The following is a 14,350-nucleotide window of genomic DNA, read 5'->3' as shown; positions in this document are numbered from 1 at the left end:
AAATCGATAAATATCAAAATGAGATCGGTAATTACACTACGAGTAGGCACTTGTTAATCCTGGCAAATGGTATGCGCAATCATTTCGTTTTACCTACTATAAAAAATCCTTACTTATTTTCCATCGTAAAATCCTGTGAAATATACTGACTTTAGTGGGCATTGCGGTTATTAATAATTGTTGGTGTTATAATTTAAATAAACAATAACAATAATTTATGCTCAGCAAATATTTATATTTTTATTGAATTTTATCCTCATCTGACCTGACACAATTATTGAAATCGTCACTACACTTCTCACAATACTAATCCTGTCCTGTGTGTAACGTAATAATATGTCCCTACCTTAAAACGTAAAAAGTTGACTTTTTATTTCCCTACTTACATAGTACGTATTTGCGTTTATTTTTCTTGTAGAAAAAGATCTTTGTCGGAAAAGGTTACATAAGCAACTTTTGAAAAGTCGCTGAAGCAAAAAATTCGGTTTCCGAGGATTTGACTGACGATGAAGACTGTAAAAATAAACAGTACGAAAACAACTCAAAATAATAGATTTTCTTTCACAATATTTTCCATGGAACAAAAGTACCTACTAAAAGTGTCACAACTCAACAATCAACTAAACTTTTAAAAGAAATTAATGTTTGCTTAATTAAATAAAAGACCAGTAGAGCCCTTGTAAAAGTTGGACGCAAATCGAAGCTTTTTATTTTATAATTAAAAGTTTTCGTTTGTTTTCCACGACTTTTAAAACTCAGTTATTTTCCATTTTAACGCATTAGCATTTGCGGGGGATCTTTCACAACGAAGCTATTTTTAAGTCTGACGAATAAGGTCAATGAAAATACACATATCTACAAAAGCTTTAAGAACTTTACTAAAATCCGTAAAGTTGGACCATCGTCAGAATAATTAACGTTGAAGTTATGACTAATCAATATTAACAGGGCTGTCTCCGTCACTTACTCCATACAATCGTAGTTCCCATTTCATTTGAATATTAAGCAACCAAAGTCCATGAAATTTTGCAGACATAGTCTAGAAACTAATATCTGTGTCTGTGGTGTTTTAGATTTTTCTAAAAATATGTAGTTTTAAAATTACAGGGGCTCAAAGATTTGTATTTTTCTTTAAAAAAAGGCCCAACTTTGTGCTCGTTTTTCTAGACAACGAAGCAATTTAATGAAATTTGGAAAAACCACAGACCTAGAAAATTTAATGAATATTATGTAGTAAAAAAATTATCGTTATATAAATTATATTGTTATAATTATGTGGGAACTACGAAAACCAGAAATTACACCCAGAAATCTTGAAAATTTCGTGCTGTCTCGATTTGTGCAAGCGGGGTGGTGAAGTGCGGGGGACGACACGTGAAACTGACAGAAACTGACAGTCTAAACACACGGGCCACATTTAGACTGCACCCAACTCCAAACTTGTCGATAGGTCTAACTAAATACACTGGTACATTTCAACTTGCGTTAGACGTATGCGTTACCTACTCAGACGTTGCCTGTAGATAAAAATATGTCTCATGTTTGCTGGCAATAGCGCATGCATCAAACCCTGCAAGTTGCAACTCTCTTGCAACCTATTCCTCACGCAATACGCACAGCTTTAATATTATAATTTTTGACAATGTATACTGTATGTAATGCCATATCACAGGTCACTCTCTGATTTATTGCTAACAATTTACTTCCAAATGCAAAGCAAAATAATTTTAGGTTACCTGCCAAATTTCATGGTTTTGAGTCAACGGGAAGTACCCTAGAGGTTTTCTTGACACACACGACAGACAGAGAGATAGACAACAAAGTGATCCTATAAGAGTTCCGTTTTTCATTTTGAGGTACGAAACCCTAGAAAACGTAGGAACGGCATTCCGAACCAGTGGTAAATTTTTCTGACCATCCAAAAACACTTTGAAGTTTACCTAAAAGTTTACAGGAATAAAAATTTATCATTGTATTCCATTCCATTTTATTCTATTCCATTCTGTTCAAAGATAAATAGATAATAAAAATATTTGTCACCGAAACAATAATTTACGATACATCGACCAATATCAATTTTACTGATGACAATCTGACTATTACCAAAGTGAACGACTACTATAATATCTATTATATACGACTAACATAATATGTATTATAAATTGTGTGCCGTTTGCATTCTCACTAGGTTCTCATTAAGTTTGTTTTATTTGGTTAAACTTTCTGGCATTTATATTGTTATGACGTTTAATTGGCAAACAGTCTGTTTATTGGCTGAAACTCAAAAATTCAGCCAATCACAACAAAGAAAATATTGTAATAATGATTGATGCAGCTTTCTGTAATTGAAAACAAAATATTTGACATTAACTTGAATGTGACAGTGTTTTCCGAATAGGGTTGCCAGAGGCCCCGTATTTTACTGGTTACCCCGTATTTCAGGATACAGAAACCTGTAATTATGAAAATAAAATACGGGGCAAATAAAACTAAATATTTTTAGGGTTCCGTAACTCAAAAGCAAAAAAGAACTCTTATAGGATCACTTCGTTGTCTGTCAGTCTGTCAGTCTTTCCGTCTGTCCGTCTGTCCATTTGTCCTTCTATCCGTCTGTCATGTGTTCATGAACAAATATTAGTATTTTCAATTTTCAAAGTAAGATAACTACATATATCAAGTGGGTTATCATATGAAAGGGCTTTACCTGTTCATTCTAAAACAGATTTTTATTTATTTTTATGCATATTTTTTTAATGCATAACAGTTTTTGATTTCTCGAGTAAAATGTCGGAAAAAATACCCGAATACGGAACCCTCGGTGCGTGGGTCTGACTCGCACTTGGCCGGTTTTTTACAAATTCAGCAGGAGCTGGCTGGCGAAATCAAACACTGACGTTATGTCCAGTAGAAAGAATATTTTCCTTTTGCGGCAATGCGTAGCCAAAACCCACTCGATATTGGTCGTAGCCAAGGCGGCGGGGCTTGGTTTGAGGATGTAAGCCTTTTTTTATACAAGTTAGCCCGTGACTTTAATCTTTTCTAGTGGTAAGTGATGATGCAGTCTAATTTCTTGGCCGTTAGGGCCATACTAACCATATAACTAGCCATGACCGAAGCCTCCCACCAGACCAGAAATTTTGAAATGGCGACTGCGCCTGGGAAGCCGTCAAAAACCTAAGCCTAAAATAATACTTACACTATTTCTTGCATTTGCTTACCAATTTTTTTTTGGAAATATATCAAACATTTCGCGCTCACTTCACTCGCGCTTTGAATTTCTATTACTTGGTGTAAACCCCGCAATTTCGTTTGCATGAATTTAGATTTTTAAAAATTCCGTGGGGGATTTTCCGGGCTAAAAAGCCGCCTAAAAAAAATGTCTGGGATGCAAGTTACCTCTGAATAGTAAGTACCAAAATTTTGGTAAAGAAGATGGGCCGTGAAAGGGTAACAAATAGATAGGCAAATAGATATACTGTCGTATTCGTAATATTAGTATGGATAGGAAGCTTTAAAAATAAAATCTTGCTATGGCTAAACTCGTTTCCCTTTCACTTTAATTTTTTCTGTATTGAACCAAAAACACTTACGCTCACTGCGCTCGCGCTTTTTTATTGTTGTATTTTATCTCACTGTCAAATTGAAAGGCGAAATTCCACTAACCAGGTAATTAGCCCATAAAGTTGAGCGAATGTTTTTTTCCTCATGACAGGATTCAGTTCCGGCCCTAATAAAACCTCTCCCGCAATCGATTCCTGGCTACGGCCATAGTATTGATACTGTGAAGGTGGAATTACAAATTAAATGTAATTTTAAGTTGAAATGAGAAGATTGTATGCATGAAATGTATAACATTTTGCTTTACAACACTAAGAGTTTTAAAAGCTATTTAAATAAATAAATCTTTTATTTCAAACCACATTGCAAACACAGTTCACCAATCAAGACACGGCAACATACAGAGAAACAATACAAAACTTACAAATAAACTGAAATATCTAAATAGGCTTTCCATGCATTTCAGAGAGAACCACCGCCTATTTCTTCAAATACTTCAAATTTTCAAATTTCTTCAAATCTAAACCCCGTATTTTTGATGGTGGTAGCCTGTAAATCAAAAAGAGCCAGGTGGCAACCCTACTTCGACCTAGACAGAATGAAAAATTGTTTTCATTACTCGGCATGCCTACTGCCATAGTGTGACAGAAAGTGTGACGGTAGTTGTGACCTCTGATTGGCCGACTCTCTTTCACTATTTGCTAAAATTGATGATTGCAACAACAATTTTTTCTTTTTTGTAATCGAAAACAGAACACGGACGTCAAACAGGTTGACTAATTGCAATCATTTCTGACCGGCTAACATTGTTCCGCTAGTGGCTCAAACTCACTGTCGCAGCAAGAACATGGTAAATTCAGCCAATCACAGCAATTTGAAATTTGGTTATCACAAATGTACCGATCTAGGAACCGAGAATGCACGAACCAGGGCAGATAGAGATAAGAACAATAATATCATACGTAGGAAATCGACGGGGGATCGTTGGCAAGGATAGCCTTAATAAATAGGTATTATAAGTGCGAAGCGTGTCTGTCTTTGCTGTTTGTGTATCTTTTCACGGCGCATTCAATTAACTGATTTTGATATTGATAGAGATAGACTGTACCTTGGAGCCGGACAGAGGTCACTTTTTATCCCGCAAAATAAAAGAGGTCCCAATTATTAAAAAAAATTCATGCGGACAAAGTCACGGGCGTTATCTAGTAATAAATAATGTAACAAAAGTAAAACCATGAGTTCCGTCAACAAACTTCTTTAGTTTTATATAGCGCAGAAAAGTCTTGGATGAATTCATCCAAGTGTAAAGTTGGATGGGAGAGCGAAAAAGAGAGGATTGAACTATGAGGTCAAAGCATGAAAGTACTCTTGCTGTTTGTCCAAATGGAAAACCTATATTTTTGTATCAAATACCAGTAATTTCGGATCAAAACATAAAAATGCATCTCACACTAGATGATAAAGCAGGCATAATAAACGATGCCCTTTTTGCAAAGCGACTCTAGTCCGGGTAATCACAAAGCTTTGCGAGTGGAGTAGTGCTTTTACTTGATTTGGATAGCTGCGGCTTAGCGCGCAAAGTTTGTGTCGGGTTGCTAATGCTATGTTTAGCACTGAGTCATTATTAAAGCTTTGTTTCACTGTTGTGGTTGAGTTCGGTGTGGGTGTTTTAACTAACTTCACACAAAGAAGATGAATTACAATAAATATGTGTTGTAGGCACCTCGTACATATATTTTCGTACATATTATATTATCGTATTATTAACTAGAAAATGTGGAAATATGGCTTAACATGCCACATAGTTTATATGTTGAATTGCTAACACTGTGTTTAGCACTGAATTATTAATAAAACTTTGATTCATTTCACAGTGGTATCAAGATTGCGATAAGTACATATATTTACTGACTTCTCAACGCGTACTGGGTACCCCTAGGTATATCTGTTTCCTTATTATTCGTCAATTTATTGATTTATTTATTTAAACATTTTTTTTGCTTAATACTATGACGAAGAATAAAATACAGGATAGACTTAAAAACAAGGGCTTATTGATGTATGGCAATTGGAGAGCTCTTCAATGTTATTCGACGTCAAATAATATTTGATCGTTATAAAAGTTTTTCAAAAACTTTAAGTTTGCTTTAGAAAACAGACATTTCATTCATCAAAACATTTTCATGAATAAAATTCATATTCATGAATAAAGTTAGAGATGGTTTTAGATTTGAAATTCTATTCGATAAAATATAATATTTTAACATGAAACCGAAAAACAAACATTGAAGCGGTTATTTCATAATTAATTTTTATAAAGTTTTTAACTATTACTCTGATGCTTGTGTATACTTAAATAATATGTGAATACTGTTGGGTTAGTTGAAATTTTACATCAGCCCATGAACTTGGATAGAATTCGAGCATCGAAATACTATAAAATCAAAGAAAAATAGACCTAATGGTCCTTCAAGTACAACCATGCATTCAGTATCACCAATTTTCATTTTCGCAAGCTTTTCGCTTGGAGCGCTGGCTTCAGACATTAATTTTACTTTGACGTTAAATTCGAAACTCAAATTCTATCAAAGTTGGCAAGATGTTAAATGATTGAATCTCATACTTATTCTACCAGAATGAACTAACTCTACTGAATACCCAAGATGGGATACACATTGTCTTCTACACTTCTTTCTACAAGCCATAACATAAAGAGTATAAACTTCACCACTATCATTTACGGATGCTTTTCATTTGAAAGAACCATTAGTTTCATGAGCATGCATAAGAGGCGATAGTGTACGACTCGTTCATTTCACGGCGATTTTTAAGAGAGGTGACATTGCATTTTCTTTAGTATACTGCTTACCCCTAAGTGGGACGAGGTCGCATTCTACCTAGACGCGTCGATATTTTATGTTCAATGGGTTTATTATTACTTACTGTAAGCATGCCCTTTGAAAGCTTTTCGTTTTCATAGAAAAACATGTTTATTACCTTAAAAGATGTCTAGATCCTTTTTGTATTCAAAATAGTGTACAGAAGATATAAATGATTATAGATTACCTAATAGAGCATGAGCTTAGTAAAGAAGTGTGAAAAAGGTAAAGCAAAAGACATTTTATACAATGAAGGGCTTTCCATAATAAAATATGTATTAGTTGACACCAAGGCGCGGCCAAGTTTCAGCCGGCAATTTTTTGATTAGTATATTTCTTAAATCCCCAAAAAAAAAACTTATGGAAAATAACCATCTTGATAAACTAAGAAAGTAAAATGATATCCTACAAAATTGCATCTAAGTAAATCGAACCGCTCGTTTCCGGGAAACTAATTACGTTGGAATAGAATTGCTCGAAAGTATAGGATACTCGTACTAACTTCTCCAAGAAAAAAAAACCGGCCAAGTGCGAGTCAGACTCGCGCACTGAGGGTTCCGTACTCGGGTATTTTTTCAATATTTTGCACAATAAATCAAAAACTATTTTACATAAAAATAAATAAATATCTGTTTTAGAATGAACAGGTAATATGATACCACACTTGGTATCGTTATCTTACTTTGAAAATTGAAACACATTTTAATTTCTTTTTTAATGATGTAACCACAAATTCGCGGTTTTCAGCTTTATTCCTGTACTTGTGCTATAAGACCTACCTACCAAATTTCATGATTCTAGGTCAACGGGAAGTACCCAATAGGTTTCTTGACAGACACGACGGACGGACAGACAGACAGACAGACAACAAAGTGATCCTATAAGGGTTCCGTTTTTCCTTTTGAGGTATGGAACCCTAGAAACATCCAATTGTGATGATTATGTAAGTAAATAACAATATAATAATAATCAATTGGACATTGTTACTCGAAAAGTAGGTATCTTGTTCACAGAGGGTTTTTGATATTTTTTTATAAAGTTTAAACTTTATGATAAACTAGCTGATGCCCGCAGCTTCGCCCGCGTGGATTGGTCAGATCCCAAACAATGTCGCAAAGTTCCTCTACCGATTAAAAAAGAAATGACGCAAATCGGTTCAGAAATCTCGGAGATTCAGGTAGAAAAACACAACTCCCTTTTTGAAAGTCGGTTAAAAAAGTAGCCTATGTTACTCCCTGGTCAATTCTCTGCTTGTCTGTGAAAATCCCGTCAAAATCGGTTCAACCGTTCCCAAGATTAGCCTTTTCAAACAGACAGACAGACAGACAGACAGACAGACAGACAAAAATTTTAAAAACGTGTGATTCAGTTATAGTATCGTTCAAATAACCATATGACTTTAATATGCGGTAGTTATTTCGAAATTACAGACAGACACTCCAATTTTATTTATTAGTACCTAAAATTAACTATATAATTATTTATTATGTGGGTTGTATCCATTTTTGCGTAACATACTTCCAATTTTGAGTCGCAGATTCCTACATAGGTACCTACTTGATAAATATGCAGACAAATTAAATAAGCGCTTCTATCGCTTTGTACGTAATAAATAGGCTGTCATTGTCCAGACGAAAAAGTAATAAGAAGAGAAGCGAAGACAAAGACGAATACAATTCCAGGATGTTTCGAAGGTTCATTAGCATACAGATTGACCCGCACAACGGAGGCGACTCAAATACTAACAATGAACAGAATTTTAAGTTAAATTAGACGTCTAATGATTGTTTTATATCCAAAACCAATCGAATTTTCATTTTAATTTACCGATATTAGCCAAACAATGAAACTGCCTAAGTAATTAAGTATATTGTTATTTTACCATCGGGTAAATCATCGGGTTCGGCAGAATTGTCCTACTTTTATGTTCGATTATTACCTATTTGTTATATTTTCTATCAAAATATATAGTAGATTGGAAAGAAATTGTAAAAGGCTGTTTATTTTCCTAACGTCTACTAACGGATAGTATTTTTTAAGATTTTAAGTTTTAAAGAATCTATGGTTCCCTACTCTGAAAATTGAAATCTCTATGCAGTTATCTATTAAACGTGCGATTAGGTACAAAAAAGACATTTTGTTCGAGCATCACATAAGAATGTAGATCTTCAACTTAAAACTATAACTTACCTCGCTCTCTTTAACGACGGTGGCAGTGTCGATCTTCCTGGGAAACTGGTCAGCCTGTAGAGATGCGTCAGTCATTGTGCCTTCATCTATTAAAGTATCTCTACTATTTTTTCTAGAATGTCTAATGAGATCGGGTTTTTCTGAGTTCATTGAATTACTCGCATTTTCATTCGTACAGTTCTCGCGGCCTGAGTTTCTGTCTTCGTTAGTACGTGATTTATCTTCCCGGCTTTTGATTTTAAAACACGATATTGACTTTTTATCCTCTTTAGCCTCGTCACGGCTAATTGCGTTGTGCTCTGAATTAAAGTCGTCTTTATTTTCATTTTTTACAAACGCTATTTTGAGTCTTTTTTTCTTTCCATTCCATTTTGTACTAGCTGGCTTTGACGTGTTGCTATCGTCGCTAACACTGTCCGTACAGACGGGGTTCACAAGAATTTTCGTTGATTTCGCTTTTCGTTCTATCTTTCTTAAATTTAACAAATTCCCTGACGAATCCACATAAATAGGCATAGGGGTTACTGAAGGCGAGTCCTCTTTGGTTTCTTCGTTTATTTTGTGCTCAGAACTTGGAAATATACTAATCGATTTCATAACATCACTTGCGTTTTGACGCATTTTACCGCCAGATCCGAGTGGTCCCATAGTGACTGGTGGTCCTCCTTTAAACAATAACGCTGTCTCCGTTGGTTGACACACACAAGCTAGCATTTTCACTCAGTCACAGATTGCTTATTACTACTATCACTCACATTTTTGGTGTTATGTAAAAACTTCACAAATACGATTAATTATGATTTAATATGTCTGGAAACCTATAATACCAAAGTAAGAAAGAGCATTTTAATCTTTCAATATTCTTTTTATCCTTTCATCATCATCATTAACCCATCGCCGACTCACTACAGTCTCGGAATGAGAAGGGTTTGGGCCATATACTACCACGCTGACCAAGTGTGGATTGGTAGATTTCACACACTTTTGAGAACATTATGAAGAACTCTCAGGTTTCCTCAGAATAATTTCCTTCACCGTTAAAACAGATGATATTTAAATGCTAAAAACGCTAAAAAGTTAATATAATACGTGTTAGGTTAATTTATCATCGCTTCATCTTGTTCTTTATTCTCGTCGTTTGTCCTAGCAAGTCTAATTTACAAGATAAATAGGTACTACTAAGCGTATGTAATATGTATATTACACAATATGATGGCTTAGCATTGCTTTCCGGCGTTCTTACACAGATATTAAAGTTCCGTTCGCTACGAGGACTTATGGTGCATTGTTTCTAGCTCAACGTTGCAAGCTTCTCCTTAATATCTTTAGTACCCTGGCTTATTTATCTTCGTGGCTTTGTTTTGTTTAGTGGTAAAGAGAGTAAAAAATAAGTTATAACTCAAAATCTTAAAAACCTCCGACACAAAAACCTCTATAAGAAAACTAGAAAAGGGCTTGATAACTTTCAAACGGCTGAACCGATTTTCTTCGATTCTCTCGATCAAGCCACCTTTCAAACAAAAAAACTAAATTAAAATCGGTTCATTCGTTTAGGCGCTACGATGCCACAGGCAGATACACGTCAAACTTATAACATCCCTCTTTTTGGGTCGGGGGTTAAAAACTTTTGGAAAATTCAAGTTTTATAGGCTGCTTAAATGATTCATTTGTTATTTTAAGAAACGACTTATTATATTCCCAGTAAATATTAAAAAAGATAAAAAAAATATCGATGATCATCATCAAATTATCATTATCAATGTCCATTATTTTTATTATTTTTGACATGAGCACAAATTCGACCGTCTCATCCTTAACTATTAGGGAGTACCAAAGTTCACTTCACACTTCCACCTTCAACTCAGCTCAATAGGCACCATAATAATCCATTAAACAACATAAAGATATATTTAATTGTCAATAACAAACTTGGAAATGACTAAAATATCAATTGCATATACATACTTTATTATCGGAAAGACAGCTATGCTTGAATTTCTTAAGTGATCAAATCAGAAATTAGGAGATCCGTATAGTCTCGAGAACTAGAGTAACTGACTTAGCACAACAGATTGCGTAGCTGAAATGACAATAGGCATGGCATGGCACATATTTCGAAAAACCTATAGACGCTGAGGTCCCACTCCGAAGGTGTTAGGATGGCGATCTCGCACCGGATAGAGCAGCTCTGTCAGACCCCTACGAAGACAGACATCGTCAGAGCGTGGCCCATTGTAGTCCCTACAAGAGATCTACCTTTGTCCAGGAGTGAACGTCTAACGGTTGATAATGATGATGACGATTGAAAAGACAGCATACAAACAGAGCAAGCTTAATAAAAGCTTGTAAATAATAAAACAAAGACTCTTGAAACTGCCAGTAAAAAACAAGAGTGATAAAAGCCTATTTATGTCCAACTTTTAAAAGCATTAAAAGCATTGCTCCAACTGCGGGTTCGTAAGTTCGGCATTGCAGGATTTCTCCTGAGGCTTTCATCAACAGCTGATAAAAGAAATAAAAGATTATATTTATCTGAAGATTAATCAGTCTCCATTAGATTGCTTCGTTTGTTATGTGCTAACTTATTGATATGCCATCTGGTAAGTTTTTCAAGAACTAGTCAAAAACTCGATGACTCTCCAAAATGTATTGTTTAAATGTTGATTTTCAACATTGTAATTTTACACAAGCTTAGATTAGTTTAAAATTAGTGTTAACATTCATAGAAATTCACATAGTATAAAGTGCTAACCAGTTTCTCGGTTAGATATATGTATTCATAAATACATACTAACGTTTCGCACACAAATTACAAACAGCAAAATATGGTATGAGGTTCTTTCTCCTACCGCTACAGGATCGAAATATAAAATCCTGAATGTATTTTTGGCTTTTGTTTCCATGTTGTAATTTGATTACACCCAGTTAAGCCAGGCATACAATTCTAGCGAGAACCAAGTGAATTCAACTGAAGCACAATGCTTATTTCAATGAGTTTGCTTAATTGCGAAATAAACTTTGGCATAGCAAACAGTGACAGAGCAAAATGTATTAACACTGAATAGAATACGATAAATATTTCTATGCAATTTTTCTTTTCTGTAAACTTAGCTTTTTATATATACTTTACCCTATCTAATAACACACTAACAACACAGTTTGAAATGTTTCAGGTAGGAAGCCACTCCTCGGCTCTACGAACTCTGCTACTGTGCGTTGCCCCTTATGCCTTCGCCTCATAATAAAGGCTATAATATTATATGTCTACTAACAAATCTCACCGCAACAAAAGGAAAATATGAGTGAATTTTTCGCAAATCAGGGTTACCACCCAGATTTTAACGTTTGCTGCCATCCGGAAGGAAAAGTTACTCTTTCACTTTATCACACCTTCGTGATTCCGAACGAATGACGTCTGAATAAAGAAGGTAGGTCAAGTCACGGAATCCATTTTTAAACCTACTTTTGAAAGTATTCTTTTTATTAACCCCCAACCCAAAAAGGGGTGTTATAAGTTTGACGTGTGTATCTGTGTATCTGTCTGTGGCATCGTAGTCCTAAACTAATGAACGGATTTTAATTTATTTATTTTTTGTTTGAAAGGTGGCTTGATCGAGAGTGTTCTTAGCTATAATCCAAGAAAATCGGTTCCACCGTTTGAAAGTTATCAGCTCTTTTCTAGTTACTGTAACCTTCACTTGTCGGGGGTGTTATAATTTTTTTTTAATTTACACTTGTTTGGGCAATTTCAGCTTCAATCTGTATCGCGACAAGTGTTTTTAAAATCTTTTTAATTTGGTGTCTACATTTAGTGAAAGGTATCTATGTAGTAAAGCATTTCGATGAATTTACTTGAGTGGATGTAGGTATAGCTTTAATGCAAAGCATGAAAGTTAATCCGGTAGTTTTTAGAAATGGGAACGTGGTAACACAAACACAAACACGCGCCCCCGTACTGTGGGTAAAATTATAAAAGAATATGGAAAAGTGACCCTGGTATGGCAACCATAAAAACAAGTAGACCGCCGATGATATATGTACTTAAATAACGAAACACTTGCGAAAGTTTCCATAAAATATAAAAGATGCATACAATTTTTTCCATTTAATCTGCCGATAAAACCCCAAAAAGAGCAACCAGAGCAACAAAGGACGCGCGTAAGGAGCTCACGTAGTAAAATAATAATCTCGTGCGGGATTTCATTGTTATGGCCAAACATTCGTATCCTTCATAAAATGCAGAAACACCTTACTTACGATAATGATAGAAACAAAAATGACATAAATCCCTACTCATTTTATAAATTCGGCAGTTTTTTCTTCGATAATTATTATTCTTGACGCTAAATACCTATTACCCTCATTCAAACTTGAGATTTGTAGAAACACAAACTCATACAATAGATATATCATTTATTCATTCTAAGTTCTTAAACTATATAGGTATTTGAAAATACCTATGTAGGTGAAAGATAGGTGAAAATGTAGGACTGTAATAGGATTTAAAAACATAAATCTATGAAGACGTCAAAAAGCTACTTTTTGATAAAACCATGATGGTTTTAAAATACTTATTGACACAGTTATATAATCTAGGTAAGAAGGGACTTGGATTTCGATTCTTGACTGGGCTATTTAATTAGACGTGACAGCTTGAACAAGCTTGATATTTTTATATTAAAATACTTTTAATAAATTCTAGTTAGCCTTAGCCACGGTTAATAACTAATTATCCAAATAGCAAACACCAGATTTGGGAAGCTGACAAAAATAGTCTACGCCGCCGCGCGCGCCGCCCTCATTAAATTTGCTGTAAAGTAAATTAATTAAAAAGGAACCAATTATGTCGTTTGGACGTAATGTATTCAATTATCTTTTCCGCGGAAGCCCATTAAAACTGGTATATTCCAGCGGAAAATTAAAGTGATTTTCGCACACAGCGCTGTAAATTAAAAGAGAACTAAAAAATTCAATTTTAGTTGGAGAAATGAGGCGAACCGTAATAGAACCAAGGTGGCTAAGCATTCCCGAATTTCAAGAAGCAATGAAGGGATGAAAACGTTGCTTGGAGTTCCTAGACTACCAAGGCTCTGGAATGGTGACCTTTATAGGAAACAAATGTAAATTAAAAATTTATAACACCCCCGACAAGTGAAGATTACAGTAACTAGAAAAGAGCTGATAACTTTCAAGTGTCGGGGATTTTTCAAATTTTGAGTTATTACTCAAAATTAAAAAAATCCCCGACACAAAAACCTCTATAAGGAAACTAGAAAAGAGCTGATAACTTTCAAACCACCTTTCAAACAAAAAAACTCAATTAAAATCGGTTCATTAGTTTAGGAGCTACGATGCCACAGACAGATACACAGATACACACGTCAAACTTATAACACCCCTCTTTTTGAATCGGGGGTTAAAAACATCGTTGAGAGGTCTCTTCTCACTAGTTGGACAGGTGATATCAAGAGAGTTGATGGAAGTTGCTGGAAAAACTGGCACAAGACCACGTTCTGTGTATGTATTCTTGTGACAGACCTATTTCAGCAGTGGGCAAATATCGATTAAACGACGCGACGAATGGCTCATGGGCATGTCTGGACGGATAGATAGCGATATAAGCTACTCCAAATCCGTAGGCAATTTTGTGGTTTCACAATATTATATTTTTAACAAAATGTATGATGAAGCTAGGTTAGAAGGTGAATAAGAGAAAAACCAAA

The 14,350-nt window shown here is 34.9% G+C and overlaps 1 protein-coding gene across 5 annotated transcripts in view; it reads right to left on the bottom strand.

The window, feature by feature from the left end:
• The window catches only part of LOC123873469 (apoptosis-stimulating of p53 protein 2), a 339,385-nt gene that overhangs the window by 74,808 nt on the left and 250,227 nt on the right, over positions 1-14,350 (bottom strand). The window contains exon 1 of one of the 5 annotated variants that reach the window (XM_045918315.1): positions 8,628-9,429. The exons of the other annotated variants lie outside the window; for them this stretch is intronic. Coding sequence (XP_045774271.1) covers positions 8,628-9,341 — 714 coding nt within the window. The 5' untranslated portion in view covers positions 9,342-9,429. Of the gene's footprint in view, positions 1-8,627; positions 9,430-14,350 lie in introns of those variants that run through there. 5 annotated transcript variants of the gene reach the window in all.

The sequence above is a fragment of the Maniola jurtina genome, chromosome 16 (genome assembly GCF_905333055.1).
Source record: "Maniola jurtina chromosome 16, ilManJurt1.1, whole genome shotgun sequence".
Classification (NCBI taxonomy): domain Eukaryota; kingdom Metazoa; phylum Arthropoda; class Insecta; order Lepidoptera; family Nymphalidae; genus Maniola; species Maniola jurtina.
This window is presented reverse-complemented; position numbering and strand designations above follow the sequence as displayed.